This window comes from Nilaparvata lugens, chromosome X, assembly GCF_014356525.2.
Source record: "Nilaparvata lugens isolate BPH chromosome X, ASM1435652v1, whole genome shotgun sequence".
NCBI classification, from domain to species: Eukaryota; Metazoa; Arthropoda; class Insecta; order Hemiptera; family Delphacidae; genus Nilaparvata; species Nilaparvata lugens.
The window spans coordinates 87,027,400-87,044,274 of record NC_052518.1 but is presented as its reverse complement, the minus strand read 5'-3'; the positions used below and the strand labels follow the sequence as shown (position 1 = coordinate 87,044,274).

Sequence of the window (16,875 nt, the reverse complement as noted above, 5' to 3'; positions counted from 1 at the left end):
TCAGAAAACTGTACGCCATTCACAACCCTCAGAAACATCTGACGCCTCTTCCATGAAAATTAGTTTTTAAACGCGTTTAATAAAGTTTTGCTCGCGAAAGAAGTATTCCGTTTGATCTTCACTGACACGGTCAGCCCTTGGCAACTTGTTCATTGCGTTTAAAAACTTGTTACCAAACAACTTTGTGAATTTTACAAACACAAGTTCATCATCAGTTGCATGGAGTGGATGCAGTTCAAGCTAAACTGTTGGTCTTCAATAAAGGAGACTACATTTTGAAACATTATTCTTCTTTTATCGGAAGCGCTTCGTTGAGGCAAACTTTCTATCTTATTCCACTCACCCCCATTTTATTGTAAACTGATGCTGCATGAGCTTCGGACCAGTACATAGGTGATCAAATAAATTCCCAACTGGGAACATTAAATATTATTCTCTAGATGATGACCACATTTATACTTATTTGAAGTTGTGTGAGTGCTATTTTTATTCAACCTCCGATTGGTCATATATGAAAGACGAATGAAAATAAAAAAATAATTCTACCCCCTAACGCTTATCATATGTTAGCAGTATGTGATCGGAGGTTGAGAAATAACCGTCAAATTTATTTGTACGTGAGCTATGACGTCAGTTGATGACATTATCCAATATTCATGCGCTAAGCGGGATTTAAATCAATAGAATATTGAAGTATGAAAGAACTTTGAAATATTTTCACTGTATTAGTTATTTTTTCAAACATCAAATAATTTTTCATTATTTGCTCGAATGTTGTATTATTGAGAAAATGAGACAGTCACAATTCTACTGATAGCCAAACTGCATTTTGAAGATGATGAATTGATTAAACGAGAGTGAAGGTAAGCCATATGCGTCGAGTTAAATCTAGAAGTAGCATTGAATGCTACAAAAAGTTGATCCGTAACTGAAATCTTCAAAGTTTTCCGGGTTGGTGAAAGTGCTCCTTTGAGGATATAAAATCCTGAAAACTTTTTCTCTCATTTCATTTCTTCCTATTTCTTTCTCGAATGATTACGACATGAGCCTTGGCTCAGTGCGTTCAACAACAAATTCAAAAGTTGATTAATCAAACATACTCTCCAACTCCTTCCAATAATTTATAAATATTTTGCTTTGACTGTATGCATTTCCTAATCTCGATTACTCAGGACAATATTTTATAATTTTTGTGATATTATAGCTCTGAGAATAAAATTGAGTTTCATCGAGGCTATTTCATGTGTTTCATCGTATCCAACTATTTATTGTCAACCAGTTGACCTAAAGTCATGTTCAATATCTAGTCACTCGAAAACAGGAAATCGCAGGCTCAACTCACTATACGCACTGTTTTGAAATGCGACCATTGTAGTACCTTCATTGAGCATATCTACAGTCACTGATTACCGCTGAATGCCACCTTTATTTGATCACAATAATGAATATTCAAGTAGTAAACTAATCAGATGCAAATTAAATACTCTATTTGGTTTAACAAATATTTTATTTTGTTGACAAAATTAATTCAAGAATTAATTATTTGTAAGATTTGAATAGATATTGAAGATGAAGAATTGTTTGAGCACGTCGATTTATCGATGTTATAATCAATTATTATCACAATGATCAATAGACTACAATAATAATTTCGTTGTCTCGCTTGCTTAGTGCAGGAATTAGAAGCGTTGCACTGCAATGGTAGTGCCATCATGGTCTATCAGGCCAATACCAGCACACAAGGGTTAGAACGGAATTGCTCCATTCCACAATAATTGTTCAACATGGAATCCGATAGGAAAATCGGTGCTTTCTAGGCCACTGTTTGTGGTATACAGTAATAACTTATGAAATGGAATGTTACGTATCATTTGCCGACGGTACACAGTTCTGCAAAAGAATAACTTCAAGCATAAAACCTACTATGACTTTATATACAGAGATCAATTATACATAGATTACATGCATAGAAAAAATTGAATATGGTGTAAAAATTCATTACCTGTAATTTTCACTTGACATTCATTTTCGACTTGATTAAAATTATTTAGTATATTTAAATTTATACGTATGACTATAAATAGAACCTACTATAACTTTAATATATACAGAGATCAATGATACATAGATCACACCAATCTAGAGGAAATTGAATATTATGTAAAAATTCATTTCTTGTAATTTTCACTTGACATTCATTTACGACTTAACCAAGTCGAATATATATATACAACTCGGAGAAGGACCTCGTGCATTTGCTGATCGGTGTCGTGCACTAGGATATAAAGCTATACCCATACCAGTCGATCCAGCTGATTACGATATATATATATATATATATATATATATATATATATATATATATATATATATATATATATATATATATATATCGTATAATATGACTATTAATAGATTGAATCTTGTCGATTTCAGAGTAAACAATCTTATTTACCTCTAGCACGTCAAGGGATAACACTTTAAAATTCAAGTGGTCTACGCTATGCTGGGTTGAAAATAACTAGCAAATTACTTTGAGAATTACCCTCCATAATTTGGTGAGAATCTTTCCCGGAAAAGATGAGGTTGCAAGGTAATTCAATTATTCATCCAAGCAGGTCTTTTCGCGATGCGTTTTTCAAAGCCCTCCCTCCCTTTTAATAATTCTATAGCAGAGGGTACAAAAATTGTTACTTTTCAATTACCGCAAGTCTGCGGTAAAAATTTTTTATCCAGGAGATAGAAATTAGTGAGGAAAAAATAGTTGACCGCATGTCGCTTAAAGTGCAGCGGAGGAAGGATGTGAGAGGTGACGCGGGGATAATTAATCATCCCGATTCATCCCCTTTCCTACCAGTCTTCAGGTCTTTCCCTCTCCCTTCTTACAGGAGGATATTTTTATCAAGCTACACATCAGTCAACCTAATGATCAATTTGGAATGAAACATCATTATCTGTTCAACTCGGATGTGTACACAAGAGGCAGTAGAATCCCTCAGGTCAACGTGCAATGTTTGTCAAACACCTTGTTTGCGTTTAGTGAATATGTGTACTGTATTTAATGACTCTACAGCTGCTTGTATAGATCAGAATCTCTGTAATAATAAACGGATCTGATCTTCTGAAAGCTCAACCAGCTTTTTATTACAGTTATTGTATGCATACAAAAATAATAACATTTTATGAAAAATTGTCTTGTAGTTTCACAAAAGGCTGTACGCAAACTGGATTTAAAATTCTTACATGCGAAACACCCCTTCTTTTCAAGATATTTTTATATCGCAGATCTAGATAGCCTACCTAGATACTTAAATTGACCCAAACATAATACAGGTTACAAGTTACCTGCAGACTTCAGGTCTTCTGAATTTCGTTATAAACGACAAATCTTATCAGTAGATCAGACTAACTGGAGGAAATCAGACCCTCGAAATTGCACTCATCACAGGCTGCATATTTCAGTATGGATATTGTAGTGTAGTTATCAGATATGTTGATATTGGTTTTTGGTTATCTGACTTGTCTTTACTGTAGATATTACAATTCACCTCTCTGTTATTTCAATGTCTACTTCTGTTGAAGCATTGGAGGCAGATAACTTAGCTTTAAGAAATGAGAGAGTTGTGGAGCGAGGAGAGACTAATAAATGGAGGAACCAACATGATAAATTGTACGTTGAGTCGGGAAAGTATGAAGGAACACAGTCAAAAGGTTGTAATAGGAGGACGTCTAATCGAATGACTAAGAATCAATCCGAACAATCTAATGCCAGTGTCACTTGTGAGGCTAAAATACATCATCACGCTGATAGTCAGGGGAGAAATGTCTGCAGAGAGTTCAAGAAGAATAACAGCTAAAATTTTACCTCTTTTGTAAAACCGGGTGCAAAGTTCCGAGATGTCTTACCCAATAACCTTAATCGCTTTGGTGCAAAGGACTTTGTCATAATTCGAGCTGGCTCAAATGATGTAAGCAAGAATGAGCTTGAAGATGTTCTAATAGCGTTGCGACAGAGTTTGGCGGCACTTTATAGGACAAATTAATGTTCTTGTTTTTTTCAATTCCTCTTCGGTACGACCTGGCAGACTGGTCCTGCGTCAACGTCGCAATTAAGGAAAATAATAGGCCAATGTTGAAAATATGTAGGCTGTATCCATACGTAAAATTCATAGACATTAGTAACCTTGGACGAAGATTTTTCACAAGTCATGGATTGCACCTGAATGGTTTTGAAAAAGCGTATATAAGTGATAGGATTGTTAAGTATGTAGAGGATTAATTTGAGCTTATTTTCTCCCATTACTCTTCCACTTGGTTCTTTTTTTAGAAGAGTAGATGGGCAAAAATTTGATTCGAATTACACTTCTGTTGATACACATTCTGTGATTGGTGTTTGTTCTGATCAAATCAATTTAGATGCTCAATGTGATAAGAATAATTTCACACAACCCTTTTGTAATGAACAGAATAATAGAATTGAAAAAATTAAAATGGGTTTCATTAATAGGCCTATGCAAGGTTTAATAAGTAAGGAGGACTTGTTGAATGAGTTTGCTATTGTTATCAGTATTGATATTATTTGTGTGAGTGAGCATTGGTGTAGAGAGTCTCAACTGTCTTTTTTAAACTATTTTCTTCGTAATAGTTCTCATAGAACACTTCACATTCGAGGTGGAGTGGCAATCTTTATAGAAAAATCAGTTAAGGATTTTGATCATTTGAATGTAGATTTTCTTTACAGGGAGTTGAACTTTGAAGCCACATGTGTTATCAATCGTGTTTCAAAATTGATAATTACATCAATTTATAGATCTCCTAATGGTAACAGTAGAGTTTTCTTGGAACAATTGGAAGTACTGTTTAACTTCTTGCATGGGCTAGCATTTAAAAACTATCATTTATTCGTAGGTGGAGATGAGAACTCGGATTTTGACTTGTATAGAAAAAGATGTAGCTCTATTGAGCTAAAACACTTATTAAGGCAATTCAACATGACTTTCACAAATGTCGTAAATACAAGAGATAATGCTTGTATTGATAATATATTTACTAATATTAGGAGTACTGTTGTTTCAAATAAGGTTCTTCCTTTCCCGTACTTGGATCATGAGTTTCTGATCATCAAATCTGTTGAGCTTGCACATAGTAGTAATGTTAAAAGTTATAATACCGAATCAAAGCTAGTAAAAACAAGACCTATGACTGCAGACAAAATAAATAAATTTAGAAATTCGTTGTATAGTACTGACTGGTCTGATCTATATATAGTAAAAAGAACCAGTTAATGATTTCTTTTCTAAATTCTTAAGAATATTCAACTATAACATTCCTGGAAGAGCTTGTAAAGTTTCCTGCAATAGAGGCAAACAGATTAAGAAAAACAGTTGGTACAGTTCACAGTTGGCAGCCCTAAAGCAGCGAATGTTTTTACTAATGAGTCTAAATGATAAGTTCAAAACTGCCGAAACAAAATCTGCTTATATAGAATGTAGAAATAGGTATAAGAAATCATTGAATGGACCAGGTAGATTGTCATTGGATCTAGAATCTGTTAAGGGACCCAGTTTAACTGCTAACTTTAATTTCTATGAAGAGCTCCCTGAACATGTGTTAGACATTGTCAAAGGTTTTAAATCTTCTAATAGCTGTGATATTTACGGCATGTCTGTCAACTTATTAAAGGAGGTGATAGATAGTTTTGTAAAGCCTCTTACTCATTGTCTAAATAAATACTTAGCGGATGGAGTATTTCCAGAGGAGCTCAACAAGTCGAGGGTGGTGCCTATTTACAAAAAGGGTGATAGAAATTGTCCAAGTATTTATAGATTAATATCTATTGTACCTGTTCTAGCAAAAATACTTGAACTATAGTATATAATCAACTGTCTGAACATTTTGAGCGTTTAAATATCGTAGCACCTTCTCAATTTGGCTTTAGAAAAAAATAATTTACTGTAGATGCTCTTCTCAAATTAACTAAGAGTGTATTGAAAGCATTTGAACAGGGAAACTATGATCTGGGCACCTTCTGTGACATAAGTAAGGGATTCGACTGTGTTGATCATACGATTCTGTTGGAAAAGATGAGCTGTTATGGAACAGGTCAGAATACTCTTAAATTTTTAAAGTCCTACCTAATGAAACGTAGTCAACTAGTAACTGTAGGTAGCATTGGCAACAAGTCGTCGTTGTTAAAGGTTGAGTCGGGTGTGCCACAAGGCTCGATACTTGGTCCTTTCTTATTTTTGGTTGCGATTAATGACATTTCAGCTTTCGTTAAGACTGATACAGTATTGTATGCAGATGATACTACTTTCTTTAACCTGATCAGTGATTTGAACATTCTGAGCCAGGAAAACAGACACATTATGGAAAAAGCATCTCTATGGTTCAATGCAAATAGCTTTGTTCTTAATAACAGGAAAACTGAACAACTCAACTTTAATTTAAAAAGAGGACCTCCAGTGAATAATCCAGCAAGTAACAAATTTTCAGGGATTCATATGGACTCAAAGCTCACATGGGAGCCACATATCAAATATATCAGCTGAAAGCTCAGCAGAATAATTCATTTGCTCAGAAGTCTATCCGGTGTAGAACCTATGAAATATTTAAGAACGGCCTATTTTTCTTTCTTTCATAGTATAATATCTTATGGCCTCATCCTTTGGGGTAATGCCTCTCAGATCAATGATGTTCTACTTATTCAAAAAAAAGCTTTAATAATTAAAACTAACTCATCATATCTTGAGCATTGCAGGCCATTGTTCATAAATCAAAAAATTATACCCGTAACAACCTATCCTGTCTGCAGTTAAGAAGTGATGTTTATTCAATTAACACTAGGTACAGAAATCGCATTGATATACAGCACCAAAGACTGACAAAATCTCTTAATAGTTTTGAAATCACAGGACATGAGCATTGTGTATATACTACTGTAGAAGTGTGTGACTTGAACTTATTGTTGTTATGTTATATTATATTGACGTTGTCTATGCTGTAAAAGCTTTTCGACAATAAAATTTTATTTATTTATTGATCAATACAATTTGAAAGCAATAATACAACAATAATCATTTATATAGAAATTTTGCCCTGCCAGACACCGCTGGAAATTTTCTTACCACTCCCTTTCCCGAAATCTTGAGGAAACAATTTTCAACTATTCCTTTCAGTAATTAATAGTATGACATGAATATTTTTACTTGAGTTTCAGGCTTTGCATTGTTAGCAATTACAATGTAGCAATACATTGAAGTACATTTTTTAAGTACATTTTCATTAATATATTGAAGTACATTTTCATTAATATATTGAAGTACATTTTTGAAGTACATTTTCATTAATATAGTCTACTATTTATTCATGCATAGCTAAAACTGCTATCAGTGACCGAAAATTTGGGATCAGAAATTTTGGAACCAAGTCTGGGGTCTATACCTGCGAGTTGATTAGCAAACAATAAGAGTCTGCTCTTTCGAAAGGTTTACATGCTTCTGTCACTGAAGCCATTAATAAATTGAATTTTAGAAATGGTTCTGTGTGCTGAGTATAGATAACAATCTATTAGTTTCATTACAGACATCTTCAGGAGGCCTTTCTTCCAATATCATATTTTCCTGATGAAGTAGCAGAAATTCAACTTTAAAATCCGAATAAATGAATATAGTATAATTGAATGAATATTTATAAACAGTTGAATAGGCCGGCAATTTACTCGCCAATTCTACGAGTTCAAAGCCTTTGTGTATAAGAGCAATGTCCAACCACCTGTTCGAGACACCACCTGATTCTACCTGCGAATAAGAGCCATCCTCTCTTATGTCGGAACCCTTTACTCCCAAAAAGTTCTGGTCCCAAAGTTCCTTGCAGCGTTCAATCAAACATCTTATGCTGCTTTTTCAACTTTTATCATGATAAACAGCAAGCTTTCTTTGTTTGTCTCTACATTCATATTAAAATTTGACAATAGAATAACAGTAGGTCCTGATAAAACTTTGAATTTGTCTGTAGTTTTTTTTTTTAAGAAACTTCGGAAACTTTGAAATCTCAGGCAAATTATTGTACTAGGTAACATTGCATTTGTTGAACCTTCAACTTGCGTTTAAAATAAGCGGAGGACATAAACCCAACATCTTATTCATACAATAAGTACAACATCAAAATGGAAGTTAAAAATTAGGTAACCTTGTGCTATTCCTCTCCCAAATTTAGATAAGGCTACTCATAAATATAAGGTTAAGTATAAGGTTTTTTGATTAGTTGATCTCTCAAATATTTGATCATTACAAAAATAATAATATTCTGTGACACTGATTATGTTGGCAGACACAGCAATCATAGCAACGCGAGTCCGTTTGATAGATCTTGCTGCGGATCTGTGAATAATATATCCACTCGAACTGGCAGTGTGGATGATGTTTCGCTGTATAGAGTGGTCTTGATGGGAGAAGCTGGTGTTGGAAAAACTGCTTTGGTATCGCAGTTCATGACATCTGAGTACATGAATACTTATGATGCTTCTTTGGGTGAGTAATAATGTTAATTACGCTACTAGTAATGATTATTCTATCTACATTTCTCATTTTCCATTATTTTTATTGATTCTCATTGAATGGAATTAGTTCAACATCGGGGATATGTGAAAACGACTGTATTTCATAATATTATGTGGGTGAACCCTATCCACACTATCCCTATGGGGGCATGGAACAGTCAAGGGAGAACAATAGGCCTACAAACGTGAGACCCTTTGACAGGTGAGGGTGAGGGTACATTTGTCAAGTTTTGGTTTGCCAAAATTTTTGGTGAGGAATAGAACATATTACGCATTTTCTATCTACCTGGCACACTGTGCTTGTTCTATCTATTTGGATGAGTGTAGTGAAGCACGAATAACCAAAATTTTTGTCCGTTGCAGGTCAGTTGAGAGAAAAATACGAGAGTCAGTAAGACAAGCAGAATTATGTGATAGAATTAAAAAAAATCATTTAATCTAGAATCATTGTTATATGGTCCCAAACTTTGTTCAATTCAAATCAAATTTATTTCCTCAAAAGATCAACAGTTACAACGTTTGTTACAGTACGTAACCTAGAGTAAATAACTTGTATTAGAACTAACGGAAACAACTAAGACTAGTGAAAATGAAACAACTGGCATAAGTGGAAATCACTCTTGTCATAAGTCGACACAGGTTGACAATTTGCCAGGTGAATAGGAAACGCTGGTGCTCTATTCCTCACCCGGAAAGATGAAACAAAAAGTTAATAATTTACCCGCACCCTTTACCTACCAAAGGGTCTCACGTTTGTATTCTTCTCCCTTGAACGTTCCATGCCTATTTAGATAGCTTTCACCTGATTATGTTTCCAATTATCATTGTCAGAAAAACGATCGATTTTGTTTGTATCAATGTTTTTATAATATTGTAATATCATATTATTAAGAATACCTGCCATGAACTGGTAAGGTGAGGATCTACTGATGATATCTTCTCCAGGGACCTGCTGCATGATAAAATATGAACACATAATACCAGTAGTCAGCTGCCTGTTGAAATAGGAAGTATTCAACTATTAGCTTGTACGAGGGTCATTTTTTCCAACCTCCAATCACATAATTATAAGACAAAGACAATTTTGATGGAGCTACCCTCACAGGGCTGAGAAGCTTATCATTCCCACCAAAACCCCCAATGATCGGTGCGGCCAAATCGTCAATATTGTTGTCAAGTTATAGACTCACAAACATGGCCGCCTCACTTGAGTTTCCCGCCAAGTTCTAGTTAGCGTTATCGTCATTGTGTACGTTCTGTGTACAGTAAATTGTTCCAGTTCCAATCGTAAATTGTTCCATCACGTGACTAGTGCAAAATGTTCCCATGGAACACCATTTCAAAATCGTTGGTTCAAGCTTTTGGCGCGCACATATAAAGTTGATTTACACTAAAATGTGTCGTTTACTAGCTGCGTGAATGAAGAAAGGCTGTTTTACAAACTTACCATCTAGAAAAGTGTAAATTTCTTTTATTCCATTATTCTCAAATTTTCTATCGAGGAAAATTCATTTAATGAATGGTTATCAAACATCAAAATTGTTGGTTATGTATTCTATGCTATGGTAAACAAACTATCAGCGCATGCGTAGAGAAGCAAGCAGACTACAATGATCGACCAATGAGAGCTCAGATAGTTGGAACCTGTTGTAACTGTACCAGGTCGGACTATTTACCACACTTAGTTCGACTGTGGGGCAGAAAGTTGAAGCTGGAACAGGATTCTGGAACAGAATCTGTCAAAATTCCTCCCATGGAACGTAGAACTTTTCACTTGGTAAATTGTGAATCGGACAATTTACCACATTCCATGTACACAGAACGGGCCCATTGCAAGCAAAAGGCAATAGTTCAGTATATATCTAACAGAAAATAATTCAAGTTTACGCAGGAAACGTTATGAGTGATGATATTGTGAGTGAATGGTCCCAGAAAATGAAAGACTTGAAATGACTTTCGGAATCGTTGTGATGCATGACCATTCGGACTCACAGTGCAGGTGCAGGTGTAATCAAACGACTTCTCCAGTAGATCAAAATGGGATAGCATCAATTACCCACTGTAGTCACTATAGTCCAGGCAATGGATGCTCATAAAAGAGTATCATTCAATTTTGTATAAAATAGTCATGTCCGTAAGATGTATAGTTTTCAAGTTATATGCGTGGAACCAAAAAATGGTACCTTTGAACCACCACCACTTAGCACAAGGGGTAGGGATGGGAACTTTTGATATGTTTACCTCCTTACTACCTTAAACAGAACTGCGGGGTCAAAAATTGTCTTCTAAACTTTTCCCTAACCTTCCCCTTTTCTATAACCTTTTGTCGACCTACAAGTAACTTATACCTTTCCCAAACTCAAGAGATGACTTTGAGGCCAGAGCTTCCAAACTAACGTGGAGCTCAAAAATAACTTCATAGTCACCTTGACTCACATTTTATCATAGATATTTGTTCATCTCTGATTCTATGAAGAGGGTTTCGGTAGGCTTGTTCATTGCTACACTGGTATGAGAAATGCCTCAACCATCACTGCAATAATTATGCTGCGCCAATAATATTATAAGCCTAAGTAACTCATGGTAGAAAATGTATTCTTTTATATAATTTATCTATTATTTAAGACCAATCGGAGGGTGAAAAATATGACCCTTGTATTTTATCATGCAACAAAATTACCGAATCATCTTAAATTTCACATATCTAGGACACTCCTTAATCTAAATTAGTTGATTATTAATCATTTGATAAAATTGTTTATTATTGAAATTAACAATTTGTTTGATGGAAACCACTAGCGTACTATCAAAGTGGATGACGTGGCAAGAGCGCAAGAGGTTGTGATAGGTCATTTCTGGACTTGCACCTGTCAAAGTCACTCGGCAAGGGCGAATATATCAATGATGCCAGCCAAACCACAAGTCTGTTATCGCAAGCGCCATGCAGTGAGCAGGTTCAAAGGTCATTCAGCTCACTTGGACAGGCTAATATACCAACCCTGATGCATTCCTTTGACCAACGCTACTGTTCAATGGCAGCTGTAAAATTAGAATTCTGATATCGGAGGCAGGCCATCTGTTATTGATCAGAAAGACTATCACTATCGGTACCTAAGTTTACATATTGATGTTCATCACGGGGCAGTCGACGGATGTCAAGGGTGCACCAATTTAGTAGTTATACTTTAAACAGATGCCTAGTCAGCTCATTAATTAAAATTGATTAATTGAATCCATTTATACTATATCAATAATGTAATTGTCATGTGTTATGCAATATTCTGTCGCAATAGGCTTCAGCCTGGCAACATTTGTCTTAATAGATAAATAAATGAATACAGGTTCGGTGGCAAGTTAGAGTGCGGCTTTCAATATTCAACACACAAAAGCAGTTTTTTACATAGCATATTGTCCAATACAGGACTACCGTTGAGGCATTCAATGTTGGATATAATATTGCATTTGTAAACGGAGGAGGATGTTTCTACTCTTTTATAATATTTACTAAAATTATACTGCTATCAAAATAATCTCTTTTTTAATCCTTGATCGGTTGTGAGCTTATAGTGGATTCGTTCATTCAAATGTACAGATTATCATCATTATCTGATTGTCACCTATTTTAGCAACTATCAACTACGAGCCAGGAGCTTCAATGATATACTAATAAAATTCAACTTCAGGTTTATTAAAAAAAAACAACTACAATAATACCCCCTCTATTTCACACTATTACACATTTATTCCATTTTCTTAATTTTATAATCTTATTTAGTGAAGTCTTTCCAATTTTTTATATCAGATTTTGGGTGTAGAGCCGGTTGCAAATATTACCATTTTTTTCTCATATATTTCCAATATTTAAAAATCTTCAAAAAAATAAAGGAATTTGGGTGAGTGTGTTTGTGAATCAGGAAAGTCATATTTTTAATTTGATTGATATGCAAGATTATACCCACCATCAAATTACTTTTCTTCATGAAAATATTGAGCCGTTCTCAAATTCTTCACCCACCCTGCATAACTAATCAGATAATATTATATTATCATCGGTTGGTAATATATACATACAAATACCACTGACCTATAACCGATTCAACTTTCATCTGTATCAAATATTCATATTGTAGAACTAAAAATCAACTATACCATGTTTTCTCAAAAAACCATGAATCTATTTTCTCATCGAATTTTAAATTGTCTGTTTTGAAAATTCAAACTTTAGGCGCTAAAAATTAAGAATCAGGAAGAATTGTTTTTCTCTGGGGCTTTTTCAATTTTGTTAACTTGATAAACTTGGAAAACTTTGAAAAATATTACCAGCAAAACGCTTTTTTAGCCTGTTGCACAGGCTACTTAGAGTTCTCTTACAATCTATTGATTTCCAACATGGTTTAGGAAAGCCTTTTCTGTATTGGCCGTTTTCACTCTTGCCGATTACCGGACGACTTTTATCGTCAGGATTCTAGCCCGGTGTCGAGGAAGTTGAAATAACAACATGGTATCATATGAAACAGCTTTCACACTCACGAAACGGTGTCCGGACGGTCGACCGATGTTGTGTCATTGGAAGGCATCGCTGATCGCCGACAACGCTCTCACATCAACAATTTTGAAGATGATTTTTGTCAGTTTAAAATCGGGTAGTACATTACAATTTGTGTTCCAATAACAAAGTTGAATGTTTCAAGGAATAGAATGGTTATGGATAACAAATATTCTTATGTAATAATAATAGTGGAAGTCCTAGCCCAGTCAATGAAGGTCAAGAAAAACAGTTCTCCCAAAAGCCACAAGAAATCCCCTGGAGATTAAAACAACAGACCACTAAAACAAGAAAAATTCAGGTAATCACGGAAAATCAATTTTATTTATAACCATTGATCAAAAAGAGTTATATTATACGTCATTCGATTCGTTACATTATGGACTACAATATTAGATCTATTCCTTTTTTCGATAAAACTAACAGTTTTCTTGATAAAATAATATATATGTAAAAATTTAGGGGTTTTTCGATTTGATTTTTTTGTTTTCTTCGATTAAATTCGAAGTAAATGATTTTAAAGAAAAGTGAAACTAAAAATTAATGTAGCCACTTTCATTGCAATTACATTGATATATTATATTGTTATGTATTTGCGATTCGATTTGACGAAAATCTACACAGTCCAATCTGAAAATTCAATAGATTCTAAAGATGAAAGCCATGCAAACATACAAATTAAGGAAGAGAAATCATGCATGAAAAGTAGGAAAATCATAAAAGTGTTCTCCATTACATGAAAAATGCAGGTAATCACGAATAATCATTTATATCTGTAACCATTGATCTGCAAGAGTTCTATTATATGTCATTCGATCCGTTATTTTATGGACTACAATGTATGATATATTCCTTTTTCCGATAAAACTAACAGTTTTCATGATAAAAAAATATATATATGTAAAAATTTAGGGGTTTTCCGATTTGATTATTTTGTTTTCTCCGATTAACTACGAAGCAAATAATTTTAAAAAAGTGAAACAAATAACTAATGTAGCTACTTTCATTGCAATTCCATTGATGTATATTGTTATGTATTTGCGATTCGATTTGACGCGGTACGGCGCGACTGACTCTCTTTGCCATAGTAAACAGTAATATAGTGCTGCTTTTTAAGTTTCATCTTATTTCCACGAAATCTAAACAGTCCAATCTGAAAGTTCAGTAGATTCTAAAGATGAAAGCCAGGCAATGATACAAATTAAGGAAGAGAAAGCATGCATAAAAAGTAGGAAAATCATGAAAGTGTTTTCCATCCTACCCTCGTAATCACAAGTTGAACAAGTAGGATAGAAAATTGAATATTTAATATTGAAAACCAGATGTACGGTTCATTGGAGATGGGAAGTTTGTGAAGAATCATGAACCAAGTACAAAGTACCGTATTAGATGAATTGAAGGATGATTCATCATTTTCTATTATTTGTTAACACATCGATTCCTCAACACCACTCATCTTGTCATTCATTACACGAGGGCCTTAATGAGAATTTTATAGATGGAAGTAAAGCATGAGCAGAATCATACTGGAATTACAAGGTTGGCAGAAGCTATTCTTGATGTTGATTAATTTGTGGTTCTGGCGCCAAAAGAATAAATAGATTTTTATTTATATTATGTTGAAGCATTCAAATTAAATCTATTCAAAATGATTTCTTATGACTTGGCATTCACAGATTTAGTTGGGTGAAGTTATTTGAAAAAGGTATCTGATTATCAATATTAAATAAATAAATAAATAATCATTTTATTTGTTCATGGACCAGCCATACAAATACAGAAATACAGTTAAATAGAGATACATGCACAATTATTCTATAATTCCAACAATTACCTCCAATAGAAATGAATTCTAAAGTAAAGTGTCAGTTCGTGAGAGAGCACGATTTCACTCTCTATGTCTGTTATAAATGTCTCCACTCCATGTGGATTATCAAACAATCAGGACTTATAGAATATTACTGCATAACTGAAAATTTATAACATGAAATATTGTATCAAGACATCAATGGAACAATTATAATTTAAATAAATACTTAAAGAACACAGTAATATCACAATTATAGATCGAACAATACTTCATAGCATATTACCAAAATTTACAGGAACATTAACATTACATTATAATACTACTTTGGATTGGAACAGGTACTTTAGGACAGGTACATTACTTAATAATTTTTACTACAAGGTTTCAAGCTATTGAATAAACTTACAGGCATTCTAATGAGTATAATGATGGTAGTTAAGTCAGAACGATTGATTTACAATAAGACTACACTAAACTTGGGTGGAAATTCAATTTTTCAAGCCAAACAAAATGTGATTAATTTACTTGGGGCATGCAATAGCAATCATCACACATATTTTATATGAGTTACAGGAAATCCCACTTGTGAAATCACGTACTCAAGTATCAACACTACAAATCAAGAAGCGAATATCAATTGCTTTTACTACATAAAGGAATACTCTATTTATTTTCCTCTCACTCAAATTTGATAGAAGTACCATTACTTTGTCGGCATCTGACACAACATTTTGGATGAATTCGACAAGAAAGTAGGAACGAATAGAGTTATACATTGGACAGCGTACTAAGAAATGTTCTATATCTTCTCTCTCACGAATATTACAAATAGGACAATTCGACATACAGTTCAATTTTGTACCTCTATTATTAACATACAAGTATATAGATACATTAGTGGCCATTCGCAATTGAGTGATACAACGGACTTTGACAATGGGCATTTGGAATCCAAGCTGCTCACCCATCTTGAAATTAGGATTTAATTCTCTATAGTGAGGGCAATTCATAGAGCTGAGTGCTGCTCCTACATCTTCCGCATACAAACTATCTGCGTGATTACTGAACAAGATTCCCTGTACAGCCTTCAACCTGTGAAAGAGGTCAGCTCTATCTCCCCATGCAATTACGATACCCTGATCACCGCACTTTTTCTGGAGATGAGACAACCATCCCGAGGCTCCATGTATATTGTTCTGCTCCAGTGCACAGTCCAACAACACCGAGAAACAGAGTTTAGGGTATCTACACTCAGACATCTGTAGGACCCTTAAAAGAAAACCAAAAGTTCTCTTCAATAGAATGTGACTGAGCCTCAATCTGCCCAATTCCAAACGTACCGCCCAACTCGGTGATGTGACATTCAACAGAAGAACACGTTTCAGAAAATACAACTGTGCTCTTTCCAAAACGTCAGCACAACCAAGACCCCAAACTTCAGAGCCATACAGAATCGAAGGCAGCTCTACCGCATCGTACAGTTTCATCTTAGCATCCCATGTGTCAGACTTGGCTCTTCGAAGAACCTGGACGACTGACTCTCCAGTAATTCTCGCCTTCCTAATTAAGCCTTCACAGAATTTCCGGAAGCAACCCGACGCATGAAAGTCTACTCCAAGGTACCTATATCTGCTGACTATCTCTACTTCCTCACCGCGATAGTGAAATGATAAAACTTTTTTGCGGCCCCTAGCATGGAAAGGTACAATTTTTGTTTTTTCAATATTGAGTCAGCTTCAGGGATTCACAGTAGTCGGAAAGACAATTTAGCTTGTTACGCAGGTCCACCTCACTATCTGCAAAGATGACAATATCATCAGCAAACAGTAACATCAATATGTCAGTTTGGTTTTTCAATGGAATGCCATGGAAGCCTCTTCCCCTGAAAAAGGACTCAATATTTCTCAAATAGCAGGAGAACAAAAATGGACTAAGTGAATCCCCCAGCAACACTCCTTT

The 16,875-nt window shown here is 34.6% G+C and overlaps 1 protein-coding gene across 1 annotated transcript in view; it reads left to right on the top strand.

Annotated features, from left to right (window-relative positions):
* LOC111045153 (transcription initiation factor TFIID subunit 1) overlaps positions 1-16,875 on the top strand; it is a 182,180-nt gene that overhangs the window by 135,752 nt on the left and 29,553 nt on the right. Inside the window, 1 exon segment of the mRNA XM_022330471.2 lies at positions 8,332-8,531. Coding sequence (XP_022186163.2) covers positions 8,332-8,531 — 200 coding nt within the window.